Source organism: Corvus brachyrhynchos, unplaced genomic scaffold, assembly GCF_000691975.1.
Source record: "Corvus brachyrhynchos isolate BGI_N302 unplaced genomic scaffold, ASM69197v1 scaffold200, whole genome shotgun sequence".
Taxonomy (NCBI): Eukaryota; Metazoa; Chordata; class Aves; order Passeriformes; family Corvidae; genus Corvus; species Corvus brachyrhynchos.
The window spans coordinates 4,661,699-4,664,275 of NW_008236184.1; the positions used below are offsets into that span (position 1 = coordinate 4,661,699).

Below are 2,577 nucleotides of genomic sequence, written 5' to 3' on the forward strand. Positions count from 1 at the left end.
CCCACCCATCTGATGCCTGCTGGACAGTGAAGGAGAATTCTGACCCCCACAGAAAGATGGCTAAGAAGGGAAGAAGGACCAGCACTCCCTTCTTCATTTTCTACTCTATTTTTCCCTAGTCCTTGGTGGGATCTGATGGAAGATGCACTTCATTAAGGTCACGGAACAGTCCCAGGTTTCTTGAGGCAACACCTCCTCTGCTTTAGTGCTGTGTTTGGAGCAGGACAGAGCCCTCAGCATTACCCCAGTGACCTCTGTTTGAAGCCAGCTGGGAACTGGGCTCTTGGGAGGTGTTCCCTCTCTCTAAACTCTGCCAGCTCTTTGTAGAAGAAACTTGGGTGTGGTTGAGTAGCCTGTAAAAAATTATTAAAAAAATGTATACTGGCTAAACAGCTTTTTTTGGTCCATCAAAGTATACTTTCTGTTTCCTGTGCTGTGTTCCTGTGTTATCAGTCAAGGTGTGCAGGAACTCCCTGGCAGGAATTACAGATGGCTCGTTTTAACAGGTGGAGTTCCATGAGACAGAGAGTGCCAGTGCCATCAGAAGGCAAAGGGCTTCCATGACAAAGATGTCCCAGCGGGAAGAGGTGGTTAAACAGTGCCTCAGTGAACTTACAGACACGTGCAAAACGCTGGGCAAAGTCTTTGATGTGCATTACTTCAATATTTTCAGTACTTCCACCCTAAAGAAAATAGCAGGTAAGGTCAGGTTTCTCAGAAGTCCTTTGGGGCTTCTGCATAGAGGGGCGTGGAAAGGAATTAATTTCTTTCAGGGTATCTTTATAAAAAGTTGTATGACATGTCTGAGGGGTGCTTCCATTGTGTTACAGAAACTTTGTCCTCAGACATGGAGGTTTTGCTGCAGATTGATGGTGTCACAGAAGACAAACTGGAGAAATACGGTGCAGAAATAATTAAAGTGATGGATAAGTACTCAGAATGCTCCATTCCAGGTGTGCTTTGTACCTCAACATGTACTTCCTGTTCAGTGCCTTTCTCTCCTCCTCTAGCAGATGTTTGATTCAAAAGTTACCTTGTTTTAATCACAAATAACTAATTCTTACAGTTTAATAATTCCAAAAGGGAGCAATCACTTTCAGAACATACCAAACTCTTTGCTGCCTTCCCACTAGCTGAATTCAGGGTATCTCTGAAAGACTAGGGACGGGGCAGTGCAGAGGAGGTGAGGAACAGCCAGGACAGATGTTTTGATACCATCAGTGTGTTCTGGTGACTGACTGGCCCAGGTGACACCTTGGCTTAGTTAGTTTTACCTCCCTGCCTGTGTGTAGAAGATGCTGCCTGCCCAGGTGCGGACACAGCCACGGGGAGCACTGGCTCCCTGGGGAGCGATGGAGAAGCAGAGGATGCAGGTACAACCTCCAGCTATTTTGGCAATAACACAAACCAAAGGAGGAAAAGGAAACGGCCGCTGAACTCCAGGGATTCCAAGAGGAAAAAGACGAGTGCTGGTGGCAGCCAGCAGTCCCACTCCAGAGGGTATGTGCCTGCGGTCACTTGTCACTTCTCTTTGCCCTCATCAGCATAGTGATGATCCCTTAACTGCAGTTATCCCCCTGCAGTTTCTTGAGTATGGGCTTAAATAATGGTGTTAAAATTATCTGGGTGCCTGGTAAGAACTGCTCTGCTGTGCTTTTCTGCATGTTTGGTTTAAAAAGCTGGTGAGGAAGGATATTTAACAGCTGTCCTCACACTTGCCTGCCACAAGCTAAGCAGGGACACTAAATTTCAGTGTTCTGCCATAGCCAGCATTGGCAGGCTGACCGGGTTCCTTGCTTGAAATTGTAAAGAGGTCTTAAAACTTTGAACATTTGATGGAATATTTGAACTTCTGCCCCTTGTTAATTGAGATTCTCCCTCTGATTGTATCATGCATCTGCTGTTGGTTGGTCTTGAGCTTCTAGGGCAGATCTGCCCCTTCCCAAGGATTTCCCCTTCCCTGCCCCATTTTTCATCATTCTGCTCCTGGGTTTTTGTAGCAAATGGGTTTTCCCAGCTCAGCAGATTTTGTCCCACCCTTGGCACTTTCCCATCTACTGGAATAGCTGTCATTAACTGCTGCTGCCTCTGAAGTGTCACTTGTTGTTGCTGCTCACCCTTGGGTACATCCCAGAGCAACAGCTGTACTGTTTGCATTTCAGAGGTAGTTTGCAGCCATGTGTATTAAAAAAAAAAAAATTTACAAAATGAGTGTGTAGTCCTCTAGAAAATGCAGTGGTGGTGCCCATGTGAGTGCAGGCTGGTGCAGGGGACAGGGCAGGTGACACAGATGTCTCACATACACCTTCTCTCTGATTTTTGCAGTGGCTACAGCAGGTGCAGAAGGACCAAGAAGCTGCCGAGCTCGAAGGCTCCAGCTTCCTCCAGTGCCAGCTCTGTGTCCCGGAGCATTGGTAGCATGCAGGGAGCTGCTGGGAAGCTGGGCATGATGGCACTGCCCAAACCCAAATTCAGGAGCTTCCTTCAGCCTTCGTATTCCATATTGTAACTGGGAAATGCAATTACTGGATGAATTTTCCCCAAGATGGAATCATCGTTTATTAAATTTTTGTTTCA

The 2,577-nt window shown here is 46.7% G+C and overlaps 1 protein-coding gene across 2 annotated transcripts in view; it reads left to right on the forward strand.

The window, feature by feature from the left end:
• The window catches only part of BLM (Bloom syndrome RecQ like helicase), a 14,235-nt gene extending 11,726 nt beyond the window's left edge, over window positions 1-2,509 (forward strand). For both annotated transcript variants that reach the window (XM_008637346.2, XM_017738403.1), the window contains exons 17-20: window positions 507-699; window positions 831-953; window positions 1,293-1,500; window positions 2,326-2,509. In XM_008637346.2, the coding sequence (XP_008635568.1) occupies window positions 507-699; window positions 831-953; window positions 1,293-1,500; window positions 2,326-2,509 (708 nt within the window). The remainder of the gene's footprint in view (window positions 1-506; window positions 700-830; window positions 954-1,292; window positions 1,501-2,325) is intronic.
• The last annotated feature ends 68 nt before the right edge of the window (window positions 2,510-2,577 follow it).